The sequence below is a fragment of the Erpetoichthys calabaricus genome, chromosome 2, assembly GCF_900747795.2.
Source record: "Erpetoichthys calabaricus chromosome 2, fErpCal1.3, whole genome shotgun sequence".
Taxonomy (NCBI): domain Eukaryota; kingdom Metazoa; phylum Chordata; class Cladistia; order Polypteriformes; family Polypteridae; genus Erpetoichthys; species Erpetoichthys calabaricus.
This window is the reverse complement of record NC_041395.2, coordinates 247,729,240-247,755,680: the sequence shown is the minus strand read 5'-3', so window position 1 is coordinate 247,755,680 and position 26,441 is coordinate 247,729,240. Positions and strand designations below refer to the sequence as shown.

Genomic DNA, 26,441 nt, shown 5'->3' with positions numbered 1-26,441 from the left:
TTACAGGATTCGAACCAGCAACCTTCTGATTGCCAGTGCAGATCCCTAGCCTCAGAGCCACCACTCCGCCTATTAGTATACAGTGTGTGAGGGTGTACTGGGGCATTTTCATTAAAACACACGAACCATAACTTTAAAATGAAGTTTCATAAAGGCTTTTCCGAATGATAGTTGTCCTTTCTATAACTCTCCCTGTAATCCTTTTTGACAGGGGCACACATATTTCATTCAGTCTCCCTAACAGAATCTGCCCAAAGAAGTGATGGATACTTCTTTTGACAAAGGAACTAAAAAAGCATTAGTAAAATGAAGTCACAGACACTGAATTTATATTTTCATTCATAGTTTTATTGATTTAAAATTGATTAATGGGCTATGTATATATCAGCTATTATTATACATGCACATAGATTGCATGTATAACATGCAAAGCAGCTGCGGTGGGTTGGCACCCTGCCCGGGATTGGTTCCTGCCTTGTGCCCTGTGTTGGCTGGGATTGGCTCCAGCAGACCCCCGTGACCCTGTGTTCGGATTCAGCGGGTTGGAAAATGGATGGATGGATGCAAAGCAGCCATTGTGCAAGTAAACAGTACAAATATTCGAGTATTGAAAGAAATAATTACATAAACTTGATAGTGAATCCTAGCTTTGACTAGCAATACACCTTTTTGCAAGCAAATGTGCTGTACATCATTATGAATATGTAAAGGTGTCGGTAACAACGACAATAGTTAGCACAATAAAAGAAAAATATCCATAATGAATTTATATTGAAGAAAGTACTGACATGAGAACACAGTCTAAATAACAAAGCAGGCACATACAGTAGATGCAAAGAAGCATGGAAAACTAACAAATGACAAATGTATAGAAAGAACTGGAAAAAAATTAAGGCGCCATTAAACACAGCAGGAACCTGTCATTGAGGAGATGGGAGTGAATCATAGGGGATATTCGGATTACACCTACGCTGATTTTCATCAGGTTAGCGGGTAGATTTTATGAAATATGGGAGAGTATCAGAAAGATTTTTAGTGGGGAAAGAGAAAAAATGAAAGTAATCGGCCTAGTGATTACAACACAGCTATGTACAATGCCTGGCCTGCTTTCCCAGATTACTCGCAGGCTGACTGCACTGCCACATCTTCAGCCAGGATATGCTTTACAAAGTAGAGTGACTTACAATGAAACGCAAATTCCCTAGCCAGTACAGTTAAAATACATTCGAAATAAAGTGCAAAACATTGAAAAATGCTGTTTTACAAAGGTATTTTTTTACTTTACTACAAGGATCAGAGAATACCATAATTCTTTATTGAGAAATCAAGCTAAGAAAAATTGTATCTCTTAAATGAAGAAAGGAGTACATGTGAAGAAAGGTGTATCCAGCGAAAAACATAGCAGTGCATTTATTGGGAGGAAGATTCTGTTCTTATGTGTAACTCATAAAATTGTTCCTTCTTGATTACACAGAAGCTATACAGATTCAAGAGCTACCTGAGCAGCAAGGTTTCACAATCGGAAACCTTCTTTGTATTGTACTTCACTGAGTACATTTTAAATAATGGTATATCTACATTTTTAGTAAAATACAGTTGGAGAATGTTTGCTGGAGTTGGTCTTCCAAAGCCATTTTGTTTTTTTCAAATGCCAGTTGGTATGGTGTTAGTTTAAGCATAGGCTCCAGGAAAGTCAACATTTTATGTGGAAAAAGCAAGTTCAGAGAGACCTTTACTATGTAATATTTAATATAATACTATGCAGTATTGCATTAGTGCAAAATATTGGGTATACTTGACCGCACGGTCTGCCCATTGATTTTCAGTCATTTTCATTATAAGCAATACAGCCTGTTTTAAAAAACATGCATGTGAAAATCAGAATAATGCAAAGAATACACACTAATACATTGCATTAAAGTTTCAGTTTATAAAACCATTTTATTTTTATTTATTGTTTCTTTATTGTTGTAGAATATTGTTGCCATCATCTGTAATTGTATTCTGTAATTTTTCTCCTTTTTAAGGTGACTTTGTACAGTTAACGGATACTCTTAAGACAAATAATTTTAATATGTAGTTTTAATTTACCCCTTCACTTAAAAATGGTTAAAACTATTATTTAATTTCCCTGTTTCGTTTGTTCCTTTACAGGTGCTTGGGAAGCTGGAGAAAATTCAAGTTAACACTGTAGGCAAAGTAAAATCTAAAACTTTGTGGGAAATTATTACAGGTTACACTTTGCACTTAGCTATGCATCCACACAGTGGTGACGTAGAATCACTACTCAGGCTAACACACATGTTCTGCCATGTGTAAAGAAGCCAACAGTGAATAACAACAAAGGTAATGAATGGAGTGAGATTTGAGTCCAGTGGCTATTTTTGTCAAGCATTACTTGTCAGAATTACTCCTAGGATTTGTACTAAAAGTCTGACTAATATGAATTTGTCCTTCCCCAGAGAAGGACATGAAGATTAATTATGAAGCTTTCTACACTTACTTCCAGTGAGGAGTAGGAGTTAACATTTGAGAATGAATGATGTTGTGTTTTTATGACACCCTGAGCATCAAAATGGTACTCATGAAGGTGTATGGTAGTTTTCTTAGAAATCATAATGATGCTTTGTAATTTTTGATATTAAAGCTAAGGTATCATCACCACAATAATAATAATAATAATAATAACATGATATTCAGGGACATGATTACATTCAAGTTTAAGGTCATGAAAATACTCTAGAGTCATGTGTTGAACTTCGCCATTTCATAGCAACATCAAAAAGATGGAAAGACAGAGACACAGACAATGAAAGTTAAGCCTGATAACAGATGTGTTTATTTAACAATTCATGATTCACAGCCATACTTCCAGAAGAATCACTTCCTGCTGTTATGACCATGGGGAATGCCTCATAAAATAACAGTTACTGAAATTAGCCACAGCTATACCTGTACTGTTACTGAAGTTGCATTCATTCTTTTAGCGTTCTGATCATCTTCCTGAGCTGTGTGCCTTGTCTCTGTAGTGATCCCCTATTATTGTCTGAGAGGCTGTATTTATCCAGTGCATCTGTAATCTCCACCTGCCTTCTTGAACCTTTCAAGATATTTCACTGTCAATCACCCATCCAGCCCTGCCTATCTTCAGGGTAACATGCTGGCTACCACAATACACTTTTCATCTATGACCACTTGTGTGTTGATACTATGATTTCGCTTATGATTTACAGTATATTTGCGTGTTCTATGAAACTTGGGCAATTATGTTGATGTTTGTGCATTCGATCACACCAGAAACATCTGGAAAAAATAGTGATTTGCATGAATACAGCTTGCTTTAATATTACCTCACGTGATGTGATGGGGAAATGTATAAATCTGTGTATTAGTTAAGTTTTGTAAGGACATTCAAAATGGTGCAAGATTCAAGAAATGGTTGGTTGTGACACACCTAAATAATTGTTATTGCAAAGCTGCATTTTCCATGCAGCCAAAAAGCATAATGTTACCAACACTTTTACTTTGGATGACAGTGCATGGATTCTTTGCATTGACGGAGCAATTACATGATGTACGAGATTTGTTACGCATATTACTTGATCACTGTCAAATCAATACTTTCTTACAAGTTCATTGATGTCCAGCATGTTCAAAACCTTCAAACGTTCCAGGAGTTTGTGTGATGACAAAGTTAAGAGTAGTTTCCTAAATTAGGTAAATTGAGTAGGACAAAATTTGTATCACTTTGAGACGCTTGATAAATACGATCACATATCTCAACAGTGGTAGTGCTAAACACTATGCAACCATTCTTTTCTAAAAGAAATTATTTAATTTAAAATGGAGTCTTTTGTGAAAAAAAATGTTAAATTAGAATGCAACATATCAAGTATTTCCCACCATTTGACATAGATATCCTTGCTAGCTTTTAAGATTTTTTACCACTTTAATTTGTTTTATTGCTTCTTTTATGTTTACATTTATTTCTCAGGCTGAAACAGAATTTTTTTTATATATGTGGACAACCAAGACCAGCATCCAGGCTGCATTTTCTGTATTTTATCATTTCTTTGCAAGAAATTCTTTTTATCTTTCCAAGTGCTTGCATAATCTGTTAAAACACAAGTATGGCACTTTCCTTTATCAAAATGCATTGTGCACTTTACATTATATAGGTATTTTTGCATAAAATATATGCAGTATGCTTGATTCACTATATACTGTATGTAATATGAACAAAATTCTATTATTAGATTTCCATGTGAATTCATATTGTGAATATTATAACTCTTATGCAGATAAAATGCCACAGGCCTTAAATTTGGCCTATTAAAAAAATTATGCATGTGATCACTGAACAGCATTTTATTAAAGCAATGAGATGCAAGATTTTAGAAAACACTTAATCAAACTTCTCTACTTGCTGTGTTGTCCACTTAATGCTTAATTTAAAATATACCCTGCAGCTTGAAAGAGATAATTTTAGTCATTTTAATTAAAGTCCCAATAAGTGCTTTATAGCTCTTTTTAGTTATGCTCATCTTCATTTAAATTGGAACCTTAATGATTCACATCAGTATATGAGGCTTTATAACCTCATTAAATTATTCTTGTATTCTCAGTTAGGGTGTCTTTTATAGCCTAAGTTTTTGGATTTATTTGTATTGACCAAATATTATTATCTATTAGGCGATAAGCTTCGTTTAAAAAAAAAAAAAAAATGTGCAGCCTCGTTTGTGCATAATTTATATCTGGCTTTGTTGCATACTAGTATAGCTGCGAGAAATTCATTGAGCTGAAGCATTCATTTTATACTGTTATTATTTTAGTGAAGAAACTGTTGAAATTCAGTAAGCCCCTGTTGTTGAAGTTAAACCCTATGTTAAATATCTCTAAATGCTATAATTTATTAATTGACAGCTACATTTTTATTGAAGAATAGATTAGTAGTGTAGTAGGCAGCAGGTGGAATAGAAGAATTTTATATTTCCAAAATATCCTGGTAATTTTTAGTCAGTGGATTTTTTTTGTTGTACGTGTTTGCTGTTATGTTACATAGATTTCCCTTTTAAGCTGTCCTTCCTTTTATTTTTTCATTCTGTGACACATATAACTCAGAATTCACACTATCATAAACTGTAAGCTTTAACAATGTTAATACTGTCTTGGTCCTACATGTATTTTCAATTAGCATCACTCCGATTTCTTAACATGATTTCTTACAGATCAATGTAAGATATGGACTGTTTGTCGTTTATTCTTTGTTAATTGGCATAAGAAAGCTGCTTTGTTGTAAAACATTTTGAGGAAAGAAACATGTTAGTAATTCAATGCAAGTTATTTCATGGAGTATTTTTTTATACGATTTAGATCAGACAATTAAATTTGCTCTGTTTTTTTTTTATTAATATTATCACTGGTCTCCTATAGATATACATTCAGTAAATTATTTAAACTTAAAAAAAATGATAAATTACACATATTTTTAAACATAATTATTACTTACAAAAAGTACTCAGTTGGCAGTTTTCCCTCTTATAATATGCTGAAAGTGTTTCACAGTGGAAAGACCAACAGTTGTCTGGTAACACAGATTCACTTCACTTTCTGCTATAATGACTCCCCATTAGAATAATGTTCTGGTGAAACCACTCTCCATGTTCATTAGAGACTGTTCCCATGTTCTCAGATAAAAATCCAGATGAGAGTGTACAAAATGGATTTTAAAGACAAGTGCATTTAAATAACAACATTCTCTCTCCTGGACCATAAAAAGGCATCTTTCTAGCCTTCTAAATATAAATTTGACTATTTTGAAGTTACAGAAGAAAGAAAAAAAATTCTGCTTGTGAGCAAAAAATGGGAAGCAAACACTTGCTTTTGGATGGTTTCCAATTCAACTAACAAGTAGACAAAGGTAAATCAGTGATATCTCCTGGAAACATTTTGTGGTAGAGAAATTACAATTTCAGAAATTAATTCAACATACCTAGGTGTATAAAATATACCGGTTTGCACTCCCACACACAAAATGGTATATTTTGTAAAATAAAATAAAAAAAAAATAAAATAAAAATATTTAAGTGTACTTATTCATAACTAAAACTTCATAAAAAGTTAATTTCTTAATTTGTGAGAGTCTGTTCTATTAAGTATTTTTATTGTTTATTTATTTAAATATTTAACATAGATAAACATTGGTTAATTAATATTAAAAAATTAAAATTCTTTACACATTCACGAAGAGTTCATTTATTGAAATTAAAATGTATGACGCATATATAGTAAGGAATTTAATATATAGAAGAATCTGTATATAAAGTAATGCCATTTAAATGAACAACATATTACTTACTGTATATACTTGTTGGGAGTATTTTTCCTGGCATAAAGAGAACTAAATGTACTACTTTTGAAATTGTATTTATAAATGGTGGTTGCTTATATGGTGAGTATGAAATTAAGTATTCTTAATTTGAATTACTCTTAAGGCAAAGAAAGGAAAAGCAAACGATGATGTCAGAATGAAGCGCTCCCTTCTGGAAAATGCTGGTATTGCGTTGTCTCCTAAAACATTCCTAGTTGTTCTTGATGGAGAACATGATGTGAAAGGTAAGCAAGCAACCTTTTTAAAATGTTTTAGGTCTTCATGTATGCTTTTTAAACTATACTTTGGTAAACATTCAAAAAGTTCCCAAGCTTTTGCCATTACAGAGTTACAAGAAGTCTTTGGTACAAAGCAGGAGGTAACCCTTGATATATTCATGCACACAGCCACTTTTGGCCAACTTAGGGCTGCTAATTACCTTAATGTGCACATCTTTAAGATGGTATATGAGATTAAAGGTACAGTCCTGGTAGAAGAGGTGCCTGGGAAATGTACAAAAGCAAACTCAGACTGAGTGAGTAGACCAGAAAAAAAACTGATATATGATCTGTGAGGTACCTTGACATATAACTATGTCACCAACAACAGTAAACGTATTTTATAAAAATAAAACAATGAACCATTAGGTAAAAAATAATAAGTATTTGGAGACAGTGTTATCTGGTAAAGATTGCAAGACAGTTATTAAACCACCAGGTGCTCAGAATTTTGTAGTAAATAGCTGATATTATTTGCTTACTAATTGCTTTACCTGCCAAAAAGCATATTATATAGTCTACACCTTCTTGGTCTGAAACATGATACATGGGCATTTTACAAAGCAGAACCGAGACCAAGAATTCAAATATTTAATTATTGTTTAATTTTGGTTTTACTTTGAGGTATTCATTATATTTTCATGTCATAATTTGTTAATATGCAGCAGCATTTTGTTTTCTGTGTCCACTTCCTTTTTGAAGTCCTGTTAAGACATTTTATTGTTAACACTCGCCATGTCACCCAGAAGTCACGGGTTGTCATGTTACTCTAATAGTATAAAGGTCTTTGCATTGCAGGCTTTCACTAAGTTGTAGATTGTCGATATTTTAATTACAATACTTTGTATGTGTTCTTCATTCTGTCATAAAGGTAATAGGAACTTTTGGCTAGGAATTTTGACTTTGCGTTTTATTTTGTTTTTTGGGTTAGGATCTTCAGATGTTTTGTCTTTTTTATTCTTTTTTTAATCTTTCAGTATAATTTGTGTTGCCCTGTGGTAGAATATAATAATGATACAGTCTGCCTTAAGTGATATGTACAGTGTATTTAAAAGTATTCAGACCCCTTTACTTTTTTCAAATTTTGCAATGTTCCAATCTTATTCTAAAATCATTTAAATTAATTTTTCCTCACATCAGGCAAAACTCTATTCCCCAGAAAGAGTACTAAGGATTTAAGAATTTTTTGCAAATTTGTCAGTCATCATTGAGATGTTTTACACCTTGTTTGGAGTTCACCTATGGTCAAGTTAATTGAATTGATATGGTTAGGAAAGGCACATACTTGTCTATTTAAGGTCCCACAGCTGACAATGTACATTTAACAATTTTTTGTACTTTAATCTGTATAAACAGAATATAGGATATGCAGTTGGAAAGACAAAGTACATTTTCATTGCACTGTTAATAGAAATTAATATTTTCATTTATAAGGCAATAATTGTTAATTATTATTTGTGTCATAACACCCTAAAAAAATTAAATTCATTGCATGTGGCACTTAAATGTGAAGCTTGTAAACGTCAATGCTCAATGTAATAAGTTAAAGTAAACAAAGATTCAGTGTATACTGCTTTTGATCAAAACCCTCCAAAACCTTTTACTGCACAAGATTACAGATCAAAGCATTACATTCAAATTTGATTGGAAGCTACCATTTTTACAAGATATACTACAAACTGATGTTATACTGCTAATTACCAGTCCATTTTAAAATAATACAGTTTCCTGTGAATTGTGTTTTGCAGTAACCATCAACAAAAACAAAGCCACTAGAAAAAGCAAGAATTCCTCTATTGCAGGAACATTTATCTCAAAGCCAATTGTATCTAGCATATTTCAGAGTATGGAGCTCAAGTGAACTATATAACATTAGCCCCTGGAAAACAAAAACCAAAAAACAAAAAAAAACCAAACAAATATTGTATACAGAATGGTATTCAATCAGTTACATAGTACTTCTGATACATCCAGTTAATTGACACCACTATAACTGAGGCCAACCGTCTTAAAAAATTCCCTGGGTAAAGCTGGGTAACACAACTAGTCCATTTATAAGAGTATATGTCAAAAGTAGAGTTTCAAAATTGAGTCTAAACTTATTGGAAGTCAGTGATTTAAAACTGTATCTATATAGTTGTACTTAGTTCTAGTTATGAAATGTGATAAAGTGTTTGGAATTAACCATAGACTAATGAGTTCTCAATTTGAAAAGCCTTTCAATAAAGAATTGCAATGCACAACCACCTTTCGGGAAGAAAACAGAATCCAGAGTTTATACCCAAAATAATTTCATTATCTATTACTTTTTTATTTATGAGCAAGTAAATATTTTATAAAATTTTAAGATTTTTGATCAGTTTTGTGTGTGAGGGTTTAGTATATACAGTACCATGTTAATTACACCAACTCCTCTGCCATTAAAACCTGAATTTAAATTGATGTTTATTATTATTAATGATTATTTCTGTATATTGGTTGCAATTTTACCTTGTAATTAATTTTAAATTAATAACAAAGGGTTTTTTATATAATATTGCTACACAATGAGTGCAGATTTGTGATAGCATAATAATCAGTAGAATATGATCACAGATTTGGAGCCTGGATGGCTCTGTAAGTAGTCAACTGGGCAGTTTTGCCATGTCGCCTGATAACATATGGTCACCTCCAGTAGTGTGGCATTCCCAAAAAACACTAAGAATCTGTGCTAGTGTCCTAAAGTGTTTAGGGGCTTTTAGGGTTTTTTTCTGCCTTTCTAGATTCTATCTTCCATCCAGAGTTGTAAAAATCTTTATTTGTACATGCTTACAAAAATATTGGCTTCCTCCATGTTGTAGACTTTTGAATAACTAAAAAAATATGATGATTTTGTGTGTTACCCACTTCTTAGCTTTGATTTCTTTTCTCCATTGTGAGTCCTCTGATTATATTTGGTCCTATTGATTTTCACTTTCACTTTGCCTCATCCTGCTGAACAATTGCAATGGGGCATAGGTGTGCTGTTCTCAACTTGGCACTGTTTTTTCTTTGTAAAACAGAAAAAGGTAATTACTTCCATGCATTAATTTCTGTCCATTGAACTAAATCCATATAAAAAACATCCATTTTCATGTGTTTAGCCACTTTGAAACATATAAGACTGACTGACCTATTTCTCCACTTAGTTTTATAATGGGGGTACATTTAAATATGTGTTGAAGGAGAAAGACTTAAAAATGTATTTAGTACTACTGGTAGTTATGATGATTTTGATTTTTTTTCTGTCTTTTCTTTCAAATATTTAGGTAATTTATGATTCACATTTTTTTACCATCTTCATGAAATTTGTATTTCCACCAAAATTAATTACATATTGGCTGTTTTTCAGAATGAACAGAACAGAGAAAATAACTGTGCTATTTTACAGTACCTATTCTATTTATTCATCAGTAATCCTCATTTATTAAACATTTTGATGTCATATTTCACTCAAAAGGCTTACTTTAAAAAGCAGTTGCATTCTTTCTGTAACATGTTCTAAACCAAATCTGCATGACTTTGTTCTTGTATGGTGTCCTACTCAATGTGAAAAAAAATTAACAATCTATACAATGACAGCTGACACACAGATCTCATAGTTAATGTACAGTACATCATTTGCTATGGTCATAAAATCTTTGTTTTTCTAATCTAGTTGAGTCATTTTTTTAAATATACACTGCTGTCAACTAAACATTTAGCTTTTGATAGGTTGTCTGGATTACTTTTGTATCTTTTCAGGTGCTATGCAATTAACTGAGTTTTTAGTGGTTACATACTGTAGTTTACCACCCCAAAAGTAACAGTCTGTTCAAGCACTGTGTTGTAGAAAATTTGCCATGTCACCCATCTAGAAATTAAATAAAAGTGACTTGTAGTTTGTCATTTTCATTTAAACTGTAAATGTTATTACAGAACATACTGAGAAAGGTCTTACTGTTCGACTTCTCATGTTCTATCTGATTGCGTCTGTCCAGTTTGACTACCTGAATAAGCAAAATATAGCTGTTTTTTTTACCTCCTGTTTTCTCTCTTCTTCTACTTCTTTGTATCTGTTCATAGAGTCACTCCTGGTTATATGGACAAATCCACAACTGTATTTGGGAACTACTGTAGCTATCTTAACTTTACCTTCTTAATCACATTGAGCCAATAATCTAACTCTGTTCCTCAAAGAGCCAGATGGCTGGACTAGCTGCCTTATCTAACACACATGGAAACCCTTTGATAGCTTCTATAGCCATTTGGTAGGATTCTCCAAAGAAGGTTCTTGTGCATACATTGCTGATGTAGAGTTTACTGTCCTGGTCTGTGTCTGCTGTTTATGACATAAAGAAATACTTTGTTACTGTCAAGTTTCTTGAATTCCCCAGTCCAGTTCTCCCCTGATATCATCCACACACACTTTAGCTCAAAGTGTTTGTTTATATCACCTTTTGTTTGTATTTATTACTGCAAATCCATAGTGTGGTTCAGTGAAGTGTAGTTTGTATTCAGTGTAAAGGAAAAAGTTGATTGATAAATAAATTTAATAAGGTCCTTGTGTGTTGCAATCTTAAATCAAAGTCCCATGTTTGGTTATATTTGAAGTAAAGCAGTAGGACTGATATCAATGTATTATGTATCTCTTCATGCCTTTATAAGTTAAAAGTCTAAAACCATGCACTTTTGAAATTTATGAGTTTGGATGATTTGGATATGCATTATTTTTGGCTGTTCTCTACAGTTAGATTATAGACATGCTTTACAAGTGATTATTAAAATTTTTATATTTAATTATCATGTCTAATGCTGTATTGTAGATGCTGCATTGAAAAAAACCAATAAGATAATCAGTGAACTTGCAGCAAAAGCCCAACATCACACAGATTCTTTGCAAGAACTGGAAGGTTACCTGAGCATTCTCGGAAGCCATAATGATAAGGAAAGGTTTGGACTGTTCTGTTTTTTTGTTACATTGTTTTAAATAGTAAAATGTAGAATATCTATTAATATGAAAAAACATATATGAATAATTTTCATATTTTACAGTACTGTATTTGATTTTTAAAACTATTTTAGAATGAAACTCTGGGCAGCTTTGGCAAAAGTGGCAAGAAAACAGGAAGTCTGGGATATCTGTCGTGTTGCTTGCAGATTCTGCCTGTTATATGATGATGGCCGCTGGCAAGCTTCAAAAACGCTGGATAGTAAGTATTGGTTTGTATTGAAAAATAATTAGTGTTTGTTAGTATAATAAAAAATCTTAAAATATATAAATAAGTTACATTTTCTCCATAAAAATGCTTTAGATTTGTAATATATATGCATATGTTTCCCCAACAGCAGCTAATAAAAATTTACAATTTGTTCTCTAAAAATGTGATGTTAAGCGTTCATGTCTCTTGGGAAATATTTAATTAATTACTAAAAGATCACTTGTGTGAATGAATGCCTTATGCAGTCAACCATTATTTATAGCAAATAAGAGGATATTCTCTTTTTTTTTTTGCATACCCCAAATTACTCAAAATTTCAGGGGCGGAGCACAGGATCAGCTATTTGTACAATGTCCCTGGAGCAATTGCAGGTTAAGGGCCTTGCTCAAGGGCCCAACGATGTAGAATTCCTTCTGTGCCAGCAGACGGGGTATGCAAAAAAAGTTGGGGTATGCAGAAGAGAGAATTTTGCTCTCAGAGATTGATACAGTATAACAAATACAGTATACCAATAGACTAAAGCTGTGATTTTCAAATGATATTACCATTTTAAGCACTGCACAGGCTAAGATTTGAGCTTGTGTTAATTCTGATATGTTATGTAGGTGCTACACTAGTAAATTGTGGCTTGAGACTGGACGAGGTAGAGACATTCAACCATGAGTGTTTTTTATTGAAATAAAGCAGAAAATAATGAGGCATTGCAAGCTGTGTGCAAAATAGAAAGCTCTTCCTGGCTTTTTATACTATTGAAGCATACCCGAGTGTAGCTGGATCCTAGAAATAGATCAAGGTTTGGATTGAACCCAAAATTCACAAAATTCATCCTTTAAAATTCCTAAAAGCGTATCCTAAATTTTGTGAATTTTTGAGCAGTAGATTGGCTGTGGTTTGTTTTGGATTTAAAAATGTTGAACATTAAAAGCTCACTTGGTGAAATTTAATAGTATAATGGCATCAAAAAGATGGTGAAAGAGTGTAAGGTCTACTAAAAATCCCAAAAAGAAAGCCAGGACCTTCAATGACCTGCCTAGATATGGCCTTACCCTAGGCAGCCAGCCCCCAATTACTACCTTCAGGCTTCACTTACACAGGTAAAAGAATGGGGAGCTGACTTTAAAAGTTCAAATGTACCTAATTGCCCTAGAAAACAGAGGATAACCATACACCTATAGCTTGTTGAGACAACCCAAACAAAAGTATCTTTATAAATGAAAAATATATTTACAGAAAATAAACAAAAGATAAAAATAGGAAATGAAAGGGATTTTCTTAAAATACATTCCAGAACAAGTCCCAATACACAATCTAGAAAATATTAAAAGAAAGCAAATACATCCAAACAACACTCAATGACCACCTGTGAGAAATTATTTTGTCTTCTTCTTCTTCTTTCAGCTGCTCCTGTTAGGGGTATTCACAGCGGATCATCTTTTTCCATATCTTCCTGTCTCCTGCATCTTGATCTGTTACACCCATCACATGCATGTCTTCTCTCACCACATCAGTAAACCTCCTCTTAGGCCTTCCTCTTTTTCTCTTGCCTTGCAGCTCTATCTTTAACATCCTTTTTCCTATATACCGACCGTCTCTCCTCTGCACATGTCCAAACCAACACAATCTCGCTCTTTGTCTTTGTCTCCAAACCGTGCAACCTGAGCTGACCCTCTAAGGTACTCGTTCCTAATCCAGTCCATCTTCATCACACCCAATGCAAATCTTAGCATATTTAACTCTGCCGGCTCCAGCTCTGAATCTGGCAGAATTTGAAGATGGTGGGCGGTCTCTCAGGTGTGACCTCGTGGTGGTCTCGCTTCTTGGGGATCCATGAAGAAAACAAGAGGAACATGTCCAATCATCTCTTTATTCAGGGAAGCAACCCAGACCCTGCGCAGTCTCCAAGGACTGATACTCACTGTTGTAAGCAATACACAAAACACTCTCTGTTCTTCCCAGACCCTTGCAGCCTCCAGCTCCACATCTCATAAGCGAGCTTTCACCCCCTTTCTCCAGACTCTGGCTACCAAATGAGGTGAGGCTGCTCCTTATATTCAGCATTTTGGAAATTCTTCTGGTGCTGCATCCTCAAAAATCCCTTCAACACACCCTGGCAGTTGCTACAGGGCTTTAGCCTACTCCCAGCATGCCTTGCGGGAATCTGTGGCTGCTGCCAACTAATGATTGGGGGGGGGGGGGGGCAGTGCCCTTCATAAGCTACCCCCTCATCCTTCCATTTGGGAGACGCTCTAGCTGGCCAACAAATCCAGCAGCCTCTTGCAATATATAAATTTAAAAAAACACAGTACACAAATAATAAATAATTAATAAAATTACAGAAATTACATGAAAACATGAACAATAAAAATTCAGAGATAAAAAAATCAATAAAGCAAAAATATACATACAGAAGAGATGAAACACTGCCTTAAACATAACACTAATCACCTCTTAATGTTAACAAATGCAAACTGTCCAAAATATTTCATAAGAACAGGTTCACATGTTTTACCACAGACACAGAAAAAAACAGACATGTATTGTCCCAAAAATGATAAAAACAAACTCAGTCGATTTTTTTTTTCATGAAACGATACTACTTCCATATCTATACTAATAAAAGGCAAAGCCCTCACTCACTCACTCACTCACTCACTCACTCACTCACTCACTCACTCACTCACTCACTCACTCACTGACTGACTCACTCATCACTAATTCTCCAACTTCCCGTGTAGGTGGAAGGCTGAAATTTGGCAGGCTCATTCCTTACAGCTTACTTACAAAAGTTAGGCAGGTTTCATTTCGAAATTCAAAGCGTAATGGTCATAACTGGAACATATTTTTTGTCCATACACTGTAATGGAGGAGGCGGAGTCACGTATCGCGTCATCACACCTCCTACGTAATCACGTGAACTAAAAACAAGGAAGACATTTACAGCACGAGTCACACGCGGGAACGAAGGTAAATGACGTTAATTTTTGACTGTCTTTTAATACTGTGTAAGCATACATATTAACACATGTGCAATTAAACGTGTGCATTTACGGGGTGATTTCTCAGGCTTAAAAGCTCACCTTTTATCAAACGTGGGAAGAAAGGTAACTGACGTTGTTCACTGTCTTTTAATACTGTGTAACCATACATATTAACACATGTCCAATTAAACGTGTGCATTTACGGGGTGATTTCTCAGGCTTAAAAGCTCGCCTTTTACTAAAAAGGTAAATGCAAAACTATTTTCAATCAGTTTATTGAAACGCTCCCGTTAAGGATTGCAATAACATATTCGCGAGATAAAAGAACGAAGTAGGGGGAAATGGAGGAACAGCCGCAAACAGCGAAGAGCAAAAAATTAATTAAACAATTGACAACGGAGCGAGTTAAGCATACAAGCATGTTCATAAGGGAAACAAAGCACGGTGTAAAACGTAAGTTTAAATTAAGTTTATAGAAATGCTCCCGCTGCGGATTGCAATAACATATTCGCGAGATAAAAGTTTAATGAGAAGACACGAGCTATAAACGAACCACACGCCGTGGCGCAACGTTAGGGGCAACAGTTTCAACCATTCTATGATCTGCTTCTCGCAACTGAAAGACGGCACATGGCGGATGTTAGCCGACTTGCTGACCGCAACGTTAGGGGCTTCAACTATGGCGCTGACGCCACATCTCAGTGCCAACACTTTGCAGACTCTACTTAAAAGACACGCCCTCCTCACTGGACAGTTAAAAACACCAACAAACTAACGATGACATCAAGTATTACCCAATCCAAAGTAGGAAAGGAGGCATCTTCATAAAATGCGTGTGGGATGATTTGCATGAGACGCTGCTTTAAAAAAAAAATGATAAAAAAAATACGGGATAAATCCCGTCCAGTATTGATTCAAAACGGGACGTGCAATTTCATTCTCAAACGCGGCACGATTCCGTATTTTAAAGGACGGGTGGCAACCCTACAGTGCCAGGTAACCACCCATACAATCAGATTGTGATTCAGACTAGGAATGCAATGAATGTAATTACCCCGATCTACATACAAGGCGAAAGTCTTGCAACATTCAAAGATGATGGTTTGCGATAAGTACACCATACAACATAAAACAGCTTATGAAGCCTTGAACCGAAAAAAGCAAGATCTCAGAGATCGTAAAAAAAAAATAGGAGGTAATGTCGTTTTACTCGCTGTAGATTTTAGTCAAACATTACCAGTTATTCCACGAGGGAGACCAGCAGATGAACTCAACGCGTGTTTAAAATCCATGCTTCTCCCACGCTCGGTTATATGTCGCGTGTTCTCGGTTAGGTGCACCAAAAAATGTATACATTTAAGCATGTCATGGGCAAACTAAAAATTAGGTATACCCGAAGGCACTGCAGTAGTACTTAATGTAACTTTACTTCTTAAATGTTAATGTTTTACTGTTTAATAATTTATACGCTTCTTATATGTTGTTCAAATTCTTTTATCAAAATACCACTGACAGCGCAATGCACGATAACATGGAGTGAATACACCATACGCATCCGCCCACGGCTGCCCTGCTGTGCGCAGATAGGAGTTGATTCTACAATGAAATAAAATAAAGATAAAAACAGTAAAACAATCATCACCCATAAAGCGTGTGTGTGTGTATATATGTGTATATATATATGTTGATATGTGGATGTGTATATGTATATATATATATATATGTAGATATGTAGATATGTATATATATGTGTATATGTATATGTATATATATGTTTATATGTGTGTGTGTGTATTTTATATATATAAAACACAGCAACACTCATAACAATGACAACACAATTACATTGACAAATCATGTTACGTTATTTTTAAAATGTTTCCTTTTTTTTTCATTACCTCTTTAACACACTACTTCTCCGCTGCGAAGCGCGGGTATTTTGCTAGTGTGAAATAAGCAGAAAGTAAAAAATAAATTCAGTAAATCAAAATAATTATCGTAATTCTTTCAGTCTGAAAAATCTGTTAAACTGTAAAACAGAAACTACTGCTTTGCTTACATTTCTACCTCTAACTGATACAGTAAATCATTTTGACACCATTTCAGTAATGTTTTCTCATGCAGTATTAGATTTAGTCATTAAAATAATTTAAATATAGTTTTATTATTTTAAGACTTAAAATGGAAAGTGATAAGAGGTCCATGGTGAAACATGATTTTAAATAAGTAATTGGGTTCTGGAGCGTGTAGGCTCGAAACAGGTGTGCTTATGCCAATGTTGCTTGGAGTGCTTGGCTGATCACACAGGTGCTTCATTCATACTTCAGAGTAGAGTAGGCAGAGAAGTACATCTGCACCAGGAAAGGGGGGGGGGGGTGTCAAAAAGCGGAGTGGAGTGGTGGCTCTGAGGCTAAGGATCTGCGCTGGTATCCCGAAGGTTGCTGGTTCGAATTCCCATTACTGCCAAAAGAGATCCTACTCTGCTCGGCCCTTGAGCAAGGCCCTTAACCTGTAATTGCTCCACGGGCGCTGTACAATGGCTGACCCTGCGCTCTGACCCCAAGGGGTATGCGAAAACTAACAAATTCCTAATACAAGAAATTGTATAAGGTGAAATAAAGAACAAAAAAAAAGGAGAAAGAAATCATCTGAGAAAGACAGTGAGTGAGCAATATCGGGTGAATGAGCAGAGCCTGTGAGACAGAGAGAGGAAGAATGGTCTTTAGCCCCACGGAAGAATGAAGGAGTGGTGCTCTAGGAGCAGATTGTCTCCACTGATTTATCAGAGGAGTGGGTTTGATGGTAGTGGAATCCTCCTCAGAAACCCAAGGGACACCATGTGTGTAAGAAGAAAAATGGGAGGAAAACTGACACGAAATGGTCAAGTAGATGCTGAACGAGGCAGCCAAGGCAGGGGTCAATAAAGAGGACTGCAGTTGCTAGAGTCCCCACGGCTGAGCAAGCTATGGGTGAGCCAGGGAGACAGAGAGGGAGTTGCGCTGGGCTCAGTTTGGGAAGAATGGAGAAAGGTTTAAGGACCCAGTTACTGTTTTTTTTAGTTCTGGTTTTACCTTTTGGGTTTATTTATTGATTGGAATTTTAACACAAGGACTGTTCACTGTTTTTATGGCTTATTTATTTATGAAAGATCATTTTGCATTGCACTGTGGGACACCGGACTTTTAAAAGCTTTGAAGACTTTTGCGCCCCCTCCTTACTGACTGTGTGTGGCCTCATTTGCCTGGCTCAGTGACAGTTCCAGGTTCAAGAGGCTCTTGGATGCTCCAGACAGCGTTGAGCTTACGTAGATTTGTAACAGGGAATAGCCGTTTGCATTTTTGTGTATTTGTGTATTTGGTGAATTTCCAAATTTTTTAGTTTGATCATTACACTTTCATGTGGTATCTTAACAAAAAACTTTTTCATGAAAGATCTCTCTGATCGTCTGCTTTTGTTGTGTCCCCATAGAATTCTAGCTTATTAGTGAAACATGATCTCTTCCATCTGAATCCATGCTCACTATTCCTAGTGCACCTTTTCTTGGCATGAGATGCATGACATTTTCTGTGATAATTGCTTCTAGTACCTGTGATGCATGTTAAAGTTACTGGCATAAAGTTACTTGGATCAGGCTAATCTCCTTTTTCACGTAATGGGGTAATATTTGCTAGCTTTCAGTCCTTAGGAAATATACCACTGTTCAGAGATTTTTGAAAAATATGAAGGACTTTTATATTTGCTTACTAACCTGTTTAAACACACTGAGATAAATGTTACTTGGTCCTGGTGATTTGTTTGATATCAGTCTATTTTATCTAAACAGCATTTCTCCCTCTCCAATTTTTAAAATCACTAAGTAACTCCTTTGCCGTGTCTGTTGCTGTTGGGAGGTTATCAGCTTCTTCACACATATAGACCTCAGAAGAATGAAAGTTCAGAGCATTCGCTATTTCACTGTCTATATATATATTTTAATTTGCCCTCACACTTTCTAGTACACTTCACTTCCTCTTTAACCATTATTTTACTACTAAAATATTGAAAGAATCTCAGTGGGTCACCTTTTGCATTTTCTGCAATGTTACTTTCCAACTGGCTTTTAGCTTTCCTAATATTTTTTTAACTGTCACTGTCATTTTTGCCTTTAGACTCTGCTGCAGATACATATTTGTAATCTCTAGAAATTTTAAGTTTAAAATGCCCAGTGCTGTCAAAGTGAACAGCCTGCTTCTTTAAGAGCTGAACACTGCTACAAAGCAAATGAGACATAATGTAAAACGTTCTTATGTTAACTTTCTTTATACATGGTTGTAACTAAAAGAACCTCACTGAGTCTTTTATGGGTATATCTGGTTGTTTTTGTAATTCCTTTCATAGAGAGGTGCATAATCCATTTCTTAATCCATTTTTAAACTGAAATGGTTCTCTCAAAATATGACTACTGTAATTGAAATAGAAATGGATACATAATCTTAAAATTAAAGTGGTACTACCCTGAAAATAAAATGACAGGTGAAACTAATATAGGAACAAAATCTGATTTAAAAAGTTTAAACTAAAATAAGTTTGGTTCACATATATTGTTTTGGCCTCTTTGATGCTACGTGATGCATACGCTTACAGATTCTGCTGCTACACAAGCAGTGTACTGACTATACTTGCATGTGTACATTTTATAAATCTGGAGGATTCCACCAGGTGGCACTCTGAGATGCTGTTGCAAAGATGCAACTGAGGCACAGAAGATGGTATGCGAGACATTTTGAATGTATCAAAAAGCACCATGAATACTTTCGTATGTAAGCATTTAAGTTTGATGATTTGCTTCACCACATCAAACCATTCATCAAACATTAAAGCACACACATTGATCTTGTAGGAGCTGCAATGCGGCTTGCCGTTACAACTATGTTATCTTGTAATGGCCGAATCCCCACTTCTTTTCCTGGACATTTTCCCCTATGCACGTACATTTCTGTCTTGAATTTGCTTCCATTTCATCTTCTGTGTTCCCACATCCAGTTTCAAAGAGCTGTTGATTTAATGCTAGCTGTTCTAACAGGCATGTTTTTCACCATGGATATGTTGATAGTAAACAACAATGCTGATGTCACATACCAAAATTTAAACACATACGGCCACCCAGATTTTTGCTGGTACTGCAACTTGCGAACGCGTCATATTCATTTCTGATGCTGAGTTCAGCTGGGAATGCTTAGCAGCCATGATGTGTGGGCAGAATAGTTCTGAGCGTAAAGTATAACTTAGCCCTTACTCTTCCTTCCGTTTAGCCAGCAGTAGCATTATGTATCAGTATACTTTTTTGAGGAACCATTCAAGAGCAGTTTTGTAAGAAACACAAAAAAGTTAAAATACAGTATAAGAAACATGAGATATAACATGAATCTGTTAGTTTTATGTACTCCAAACATTAGATTAAGAAATGTTTTATTGCATATGATAAACTCAATATTTATGGATCACAGAAAATTATTTAAATTATATACTGTTAATCTGTTTTGCAGATGAGAAAAAAGATCAAAGTAAATCAGATGGTAATCTGGATAATTTTCAACTCTCAATGAAACATGAAAAGGAATTAGTAAGACTATTGGCAGAGATCAGATGTATAAGTGCTGAGGTAAGCATTAAAACTTATAGGCATAGAGAACTGAACTAAGTACATGTAAGTTTAGAAAATATCTAAATATATGCTTTGGCTTTTCTTTTTTTTTTTTTTGCTTCTTGCTGGTCCGTGATGAATTGGCATTCCATCCCAGCAATCTACCAGCCTTCTTCATACTTCCTACTAGGTTAAACTCTGAAAGATGTATGGTCATGTTTGGGGGCCTGGCATAATTAGTAAAAAAACCAAAATTGACGGTATTCAGCCTTTACTATTAAAATTTTTTGTGCAAATTTACAAAATATACTAACACAATAACTAATATTGTTAGTGCCTGAAGTGGAAACAAATAAGTGCCAGAACTCTCTCTTTTTACTGGCTTCTTTGTTCTTTTCCCAGTCGGTTTCAAATTTTACCCAGTGTTTTAATTGCAGTATGTGTGTGTGTGAATGTGTGTGTGTGTTTGTTCCCCCTTAATATTTGTACATTACATCAGAGATGTGCCCCCTTGGATTTTTTAGCATGATGTACTGTAATAGTAATAGTACATTACACCAGAGAGCAGATAGGGTTGCGGTCATGTAAAGGTCTTAGCAGGTACGCACCAGTTACTGCTGATGAAAAATGGGGAACTGTAGGTACTGAGTATTGGCCCACTTCACACCCTGAGTATTGTATAAACATGTTTTAGTCAATGTCCATATCTGATTCCTGGTTTGTGCCCAGTGCTGCGATTGATTACTTGGAGAAAGAAAAGGAAGGACAGGAATTGGGGGTTAGCACTTTTGCAAGAGACAGTACTGCTGCAATAAATTATTTCATCGAAGGTCACGCACGGCGCAGCAAGCATCTTGCGTGAGGCAGTCTCTGGGCAGGGCGCCAGCTCGTCACTATCACTGCGCCACTGTGTTCCCATGTTTAATAACATGCTTTAACTCCTATCATCATGAAAAGCTGTAATATCACGAATGTAATGGATTCTGTGTCCAGTCAGAGGAAGAGAAAGCCCGTTTAAGAAGCATGCAGTGATTTATACATATAGAGCACATAGAAGAACACATACAAAACAAAGCATTTAACATGCTACTTTAGTTACGATGGTATTTGAGAAACTAGTAAATTAAATGATTTTAAGATGAAGTTTATAATGTTCTACTTTAATGACAAAATAAAGTACGTGATTAAAGTGGAAATTTCAAGATTAAAGTTGACATTTCAAGCTTTTTTCTGTGTCCCTATTTTTTTTCTTTTTTCTGTACCCTAATACAAAATAAAGTACGTGATTAAAGTGGAAATTTCAAGATTAAAGTTGACATTTCGAGCTTTTTTCTCACTACGTCCCTATTTTTTTTCTTTTTTCTGTACCCTAATAAGCTTTCATATGACACTCAGACTGTGGGCTACGACTCGCCTTTTCACCGCGACTTTGATATCTGACAACCTCTTTTTTATTTTGGCACTGTGCGACTTTATGAACTTGAAATTACAGGAACTAACAAATACTGTATATGTTTGTTCAAATTTTTATTTAATCAAACAAATACAGATGAATATAAAAAACAAACAACCATAGCAAATTAGAAATCAAACAAAAGAAAATCCTGGGTGCTGCTATTGTTTCTCACCCTTCAACTAAACTCTTTGAGGAGAGGTCAAAGACTGGGAAAAATGAAGTTATAGGAAAACCAAGCAATAGGGAGACTAGAAGGCATAAAACCAAGGGGAGATTTGGAGATCCCCGTATCATTCAACACCAACCACACATCTCTAAACCAGATGTATTTCAGATAATATCTTCTTGATATTTGAATGAGGGTGTTCATTAATTCATGACACAGAGGGTTCAAAATAGAAAGTGTAATTCAAAGAGAATGTACGGAATTAGGAGAAAGTGGATCAGAGAATTTTTAAGGAGATGCCAGTCTCTGGGTGCCAGCAAAATAAACTTTGCTGAACAGAAGTTAGAAGGAAAACATAAGAATATTAAAGGGAAAAGTTAACAGGTGACAAAAAGATATTAATAGAGAGTTAGAGTAAAAGGGCCATAAGGATGAAACAGACATCTCCAAAACATTGAGGAAGGTACTAGTGATATTTGAACAGAAGTGGTGGTAAGGTTCAGTGTCTAATCCTGTGGCTTAATGTCTGCAGGTTGTGAGGTATAAGTAATGTATGGATTTAGTTTGAAAATGTTTGTGATTGTGGTTTTTGAAGAAGAGTTTTATAAACAGTTTTGTAGGATAGAGAAGGATAGCATAATAGGTTACATCTTCAACTTAAATATAATGATGAAGGTCTGTAGGTTGCTTTACTGAAGATAACACAAATCGTAGTCATTGTATTTATGTGGAAGCATATGTACCAAGAAAGCCAAAATGAAAGTGATCAGGGAGACAATAATAAACCTCCACATGTACAAAGAACTCATCTCAATTTTAAATGAAAGAAAAAAACCGGGATAACAAAAGCTGAACTGTGTATATTTGAACATTCTGATCCCCAAGTCATTAAAATATCTCCTGGTGTGCTGATACCATAATAGAACATGGGGCAGAAAAGAAAGAGAGGCATCCATTTATGTAGGGGCAGATATTTACATGACAATGGCTATATATTTATGTACAAGTGAGCAGTAAACATTTCAGATGCAAGAGGGCAAGACCTCATTCAGACCAGATCACACCTTGTGTAATTTGTTGGTTTTGTTCAGGTAATTGTATGTTCTCATCACCTACTCAATACCTGACAATGTAGTTGATCAATGAACTATAAAGGTATGATTTAAGTTTATGTCTGGGTGAAGTAGATAGATAGATAGATAGATAGATAGATAGATAGATAGATAGATAGATAGATAGATAGATAGATAGATAGATAGATAGATAGATAGATAGATAGATAGATAGATAGATAGTACTCTTTTAAGGAGTACTTTTGTATTGCCTCTACTTTCCCCTTTTGTATTATTAATATGTAGCCTTTTTCAGAATGCCTCAAATCTCACAGACGTACCACAGTTTATAAGGAATTGTAGTATATAACTTCTCACCACCTTCCATTCTACATTTATAACCTTAGGCAATTAAGTGTAGTAAAAGACAAGCAGGAGTTAAGTTTCATTTTAAATCATGTTTTATTAATAATATTCATAAACAATAACAATATAGTACAAGTGAATACTGGCAACCATACAACCTGATAAATGCTGATATGTAGTTTCAGGTGGCACACAAAATTGTTATTTACTTAAAATGTCTCTAGTTAAGTCCTCATTTTTGGTCAGCTTTCTTCAGAATAGGCCACATGCCTGTCTCAATATGGCTGCCGAGTTATGCTTCTCAGTGTGGTCTTTTTCAGTTCATAGTGTGTGAGATGCTCCTTCATCAATTGGTAAGCGACAGAGGGAGGGGTAAAGCAAGCAAATTTATAGATTCTCTGTTCAATCCTCACAGCCAATAGGGTGTCACGGCACTTAATGGCTTCAGGCAACTTTAGACCAATGGGGCACACAATAACTTTCACACCTGCCCCTAAAACCATTTGTTGAGGTGATGTATGCCAGCTCGGCATTCTGGCTTTCCTGTGGGGGTTGACTGAGAGAGTCCTGCAGAGAATTGCTTGCCAAACTGGTTTGAGGCACTTCCCCCAACCCTGTCGTAAAATTACAAAGGACTGGTTCTTAACCATCAAACCATTGCTGTTCTTATCAATGATAGATGTTAGTGTTATACGTTACAAGTAAAGACATGCAAAATATTTATGAACTTATATGCAAAATTTCACACCAAAACACCTACCTTGAACCCAAAGCAGAAGGGTCTCCTGATTTACTATATACACTACAGTATTTATGGCTAAGTGAAGCTGAGATAGCCACTAATCATAGTTTTGCATAGTATTGCATTCTAATTGCAATAAATAAATGTCATTTAAAAATAACTTTCAAAAAAAAAAAGCAAAAACAAAAAAAAAACATAGTTCTCATCAGTTTATTGTCATGGAGATCTGAAGATCTGTAGAGAAAAGTTAGCATCCTTTTCAGAGCAACTCCATTCTAATTTTCATGACAGCACTGCCAAATACTTTTGAATGCTATTCTTTCTCTTCTTCGTAAATAGCTGTATAAATTAATTCACAGAGAAAGACGTTTGTTGATTGTTGACAAATGAAAGTGCTTCTCCTGAGGTATAACTTGTCTCTTATCTCTCTCTCTCTCTGTCTGTCTCTCTCAGTATACAATTCACCTTGGATTCACATTTTTTCCCAATAGCATGATCAGATCCGTGTGAGATGCATACATCATTAACCCAAATTAATATAGGAAATGAGAAATTGCTGTCTAGCTCAGCATTCAAAACCAGTATCCACTTGAAGCTAATCTGGACATTTATGACAAGAGATGCCCAATGAAAGTACTTTCCATAACCTGGAAACCTTACATATATGTAAGGAACAAACTGTTTTCCTCCTGTCATCTAATATGTGTATTACTTGTTTATAAATTCATTTACACTGTGGTGGCCCCAGCACTCGAAGCATACTACATTAAATATGCTGGAATGGCTTTTTTTCTAGTGTTTTGTATAGCTTGCTTTTCTAGGTTTACTCTTTTAGAGTACTTACATTAGTATAGTGGGTACTGTTACTGCTTTATAGTACTGTACTTTCTTGCTGATTCAGTCATTTCCTGCTGAGAATCTAAGTGCTTCCCACAGGCCAAAGGAATACTTTTTGACTAATCATTTCTAAGTGTCTCCATTATGACAGTATGTGTGTAAGTGGTTGTAATCTGTAATAACTAGTGTTTGTTGCCACTCGGATAAATTCTGTGACTCTAAACAGAAAAAGCACCAGGCACGAGGCAAGCACCACTGGCGGAAGAGCATAGTCAGGCACATCCATACACTCCCACACTGGGCTAATCTAAAGTCATAGAATAACCTAATAAAAAAAAGGCCAGAGAACTGTTTATAGGAGCTTGAAGAATGTGCCCACTTTGTAGAGTCAGAACTATGACTGGGATTCAAAACTAAAATTTCAGGGCTGTGAAGTAGTATTAATAAGCATATTACAACCCAACCATTACATAAATTATGTAAAATATAAATATTTTGTAAAACTGTAGGTCTGTTTCCTTATGTAACGGTAACATTATGTATTTACATCCCTTTCTCTTTAAAATTTCCACAATTTGTAGTTATAGTGGATGGCACAATGGCACAGTGCCATATAGATCAGCTTCCTGGATTTGAAATCTGTTCCTTTTCTTTGTGTATGTTGATTTTTGTATGTTCTCCCTGCATATGCATGGATTTGTCTCCTACATCCCCACTGACATACAAATTAGATTAATTGATGATTCTAAATTGCCTTGTGTGAGTGGGCCTCTTGATAGACTGACATACTGTTTGGTCCCTGTCTCTCTAGCCATTCTTGGCTCTATATAGGATTATAAGGGTTAGAGAATGGTATGCTTTGTTACAGTATGTTAAGTATTTAAAATTGCCTTAGATGGCAGGTGAACCAAATATTACATCCTGCAATGCAACATATTTTATTTTTTTCAGTTTGCTGTTATGTATCCTGCACTGTAGGCAAAGTAATTAGGAGGCCTCTTAGACTAGCATTTAAGTGTTTTGTACATACCTAAGAGATACTTTACAATTTGAAATTGAGTCTTAATGATCTTTAAGCTTGCTTGCTTTGAGTATATTGTATATGGTGCATGAAAATGTAGCCAACAAATCATGGAATATACTCTGACATGACCAGTGTGAAACAAGTGTCTGTTGTGAGGGTCGCCACATTGACTTACAAAGATTTTTTCAACACAATCCATGGTGTTCGAAACAACCTCTGGGATATGAAGAGAAGGTGTTCTTGGTTTTGGTGCATTACTTAGCAGTAGCAAACAACTTTTCTACCAATTTCTGAGCTATGCATTTCACAGGGGCACTCATAACAGACATT

General features: G+C 35.1%; 1 protein-coding gene across 1 annotated transcript in view; it reads left to right on the top strand.

Moving 5' to 3' along the window:
* The window catches only part of LOC114645573 (cilia- and flagella-associated protein 46), a 232,656-nt gene that overhangs the window by 35,050 nt on the left and 171,165 nt on the right, over positions 1 to 26,441 (top strand). The window contains exons 13-16 of the mRNA XM_028793411.2: positions 6,495 to 6,615; positions 11,472 to 11,598; positions 11,731 to 11,858; positions 20,371 to 20,486. Of these exons, the coding sequence (XP_028649244.1) occupies positions 6,495 to 6,615; positions 11,472 to 11,598; positions 11,731 to 11,858; positions 20,371 to 20,486 (492 nt within the window). The remainder of the gene's footprint in view (positions 1 to 6,494; positions 6,616 to 11,471; positions 11,599 to 11,730; positions 11,859 to 20,370; positions 20,487 to 26,441) is intronic.